This window comes from Gastrolobium bilobum, unplaced genomic scaffold (genome assembly GCF_033153095.1).
Source record: "Gastrolobium bilobum isolate Gb01-03AN ecotype WA unplaced genomic scaffold, APGP_CSIRO_Gbil_v1 utg66839, whole genome shotgun sequence".
Taxonomy (NCBI): Eukaryota; Viridiplantae; Streptophyta; class Magnoliopsida; order Fabales; family Fabaceae; genus Gastrolobium; species Gastrolobium bilobum.
Genome location: NW_026896651.1, coordinates 3,771 through 5,952, shown reverse-complemented (window position 1 = coordinate 5,952; position 2,182 = coordinate 3,771). Strand labels below are relative to the sequence as shown.

At 35.9% G+C, this 2,182-nt stretch overlaps 1 protein-coding gene across 1 annotated transcript; it reads left to right on the top strand.

Moving 5' to 3' along the window:
• Positions 1 to 393: 393 nt before the first annotated feature.
• LOC133301276 (polygalacturonase-like) lies at positions 394 to 1,937 on the top strand. The gene is made up of 4 exons (XM_061500894.1): positions 394 to 513; positions 651 to 962; positions 1,067 to 1,585; positions 1,719 to 1,937. The coding sequence occupies exons 1-4, from the start codon at positions 394 to 396 to the stop codon at positions 1,935 to 1,937; spliced, it is 1,170 nt and encodes a 389-aa protein (XP_061356878.1).
• Positions 1,938 to 2,182: the final 245 nt, after the last annotated feature.

The following is a 2,182-nucleotide window of genomic DNA, read 5'->3' as shown; positions in this document are numbered from 1 at the left end:
ATACTCTTTCTCTGCGTTGTCATAAACTTCATTTTGTCAACTTTTTAGTTGAGTAGTGAAAATGTAATTGGAAAATAATGCATGAGACAAAAAAAGAATATCGAAAATTTGAATCTTCATGAGTGGCTAAGAAAAAAAATAAGACATGTTGAGATGAATAACTATAGACATTGATTAGTGATGAAAAATGAATTACTAATAATATACCAAAACTCAGCCAAACAATTAAAAATGGAAAAAAGTTATATTTGGATACGAATTTGCTTACCATATTTATGGTCTTGAGGCTTGCCGCTCCAATATAAATTGAGTTGCACTATACATTGAAACCACATTCATTCTTCAAGAGAAGTGCAAGAAGACAACGTTCTAGCGATAATAATCAAAACAGATATGAAGTTCGCCATCACAGCAATTGTTTTATTCTTATTTCTAGCTGACTTTGGTAGAGCCCAACCTGGGGTCTTTGACATATCAAAATTTGGCGGAGCACCAAATGCAGATATAACTTCGGTATTATCATGTTGAGCTGACATTGAGAATTATTATTATTATTATTTTTTTCATCTTTTTGTATAGTGTCAAGGGCCAAGTCCTTTTCTTTCGTGATTTATAATTGATTTGTGTTTTGCATGTTGTTAACTGTTAAGGCATTCTTAAGTGCTTGGAAAGAAGCATGTGCATCAACAACTCCAGCCAAAATTGTGATTCCTGCTGGTACATACAAGATGAACGCCGTTGATGTCAAAGGTCCTTGCAAGGCTCCTATTGAAGTTCGAGTTGATGGCACAATTCAAGCACCTCCAAACCCTGATGACCTCAAGGGGGCCGATCAATGGATCAAGTTTGGATATGTTGACTTTTTCACCTTATCAGGCAATGGAATTTTCGATGGTCAAGGTACAACTGCTTGGAAGCAAAATGATTGTGCGTCAGACACTAATTGCAAGAAGCTTTCAATGGTAAATATTAATATCGGCATTTTAATGACACATAAACTTTTACCTTTAATAGTATCAATTATATATCAGGCATTCTAATTGATTTTTCTGTCAAATGGCAACAGAATTTTGGTTTTAATTTTCTCAAACATTCAGTTGTCCGAGACATTACAACTAAGGACAGCAAATACTTTCATGTGAATGTTTTGGGATGCAACAATTTTACATTTGATGGCTTCAAAGTTACGGCCCCTGCAGAGAGCTTTAACACTGATGGAATCCACATTGGAAGATCAATTGATGTGAAGGTTCTTAACACAAACATTGGTACCGGAGACGACTGCATCTCATTGGGTGATGGGAGTAAACAAATAACTGTCCAAAATGTGAATTGTGGACCTGGTCATGGTATTAGTGTTGGAAGCCTTGGGAAGTACCCAAATGAAGAACCCGTTGAAGGTTTACGTGTTAAGAATTGCACTTTGACTGACACTGACAATGGTGTTAGGATCAAGACCTGGCCTAGCGCCCCTGGAACATCTCATGCCACTGATATGCATTTTGAAGATATTACTGTTGTTAATGTTAAGAACCCTATCATCATAGACCAAGAGTACTGTCCATGGAACACGTGCAACAAGCAGGTATTTCATCCAAAATTTTTATCTTTATCCTTTAATGTTATTATCTTAACTAGTAATCTTCTTGTCTTAATTTGAATGAGGTAATTTAAATGACTCATTTTTGTCTGTTTCTTGTACGCTTTCAATGTCTTAGACTCCATCAAAAGTAAAGATAAGCAAGGTTTCCTTCAAGAACATTAAGGGCACTTCAGGAACTCCAGAAGGGCTGATTCTTATTTGCAGCAGTGGTACCCCTTGTGAGGGTGTTGAGTTAAGCAATGTTGATCTCACGTTCAATGGAGCCCCAGCAACCGCTAAATGTGCCAATGTCAAGCCCGTAATTACGGGCAAAGCTCCTACTTGTGCAGCTTAGAGTGATCATATTTTATTTACTTTTCGTTTCTTTTAAGAGTAGACTAACCGTCCCTACAAAGTAATATGTGGACCAGTTGTAGTGTGTTATACTCAATATCAACCTATTCAATTTAGAGTTATCTAAATTTACAATTAATCCATCAAGTGAAGGTAATTGATCAACACTAAAACAATAGTCATTAACGTTTCCGTACATGATCTATATTACGCAAATCTAATATATATCTCGTCTAAAAAAACATT

Coding starts and splice junctions, on each gene's coding strand:
- LOC133301276 (XM_061500894.1), top strand. CDS start 394: ATGAAGTTCGCCATCACAGCAATTGTTTTATTCTTATTTCTAGCTGAC. Junction 514..650: donor CAAATGCAGATATAACTTCG/GTATTATCATGT, acceptor TTAACTGTTAAG/GCATTCTTAAGTGCTTGGAA. Junction 1,586..1,718: donor GGAACACGTGCAACAAGCAG/GTATTTCATCCA, acceptor TCAATGTCTTAG/ACTCCATCAAAAGTAAAGAT.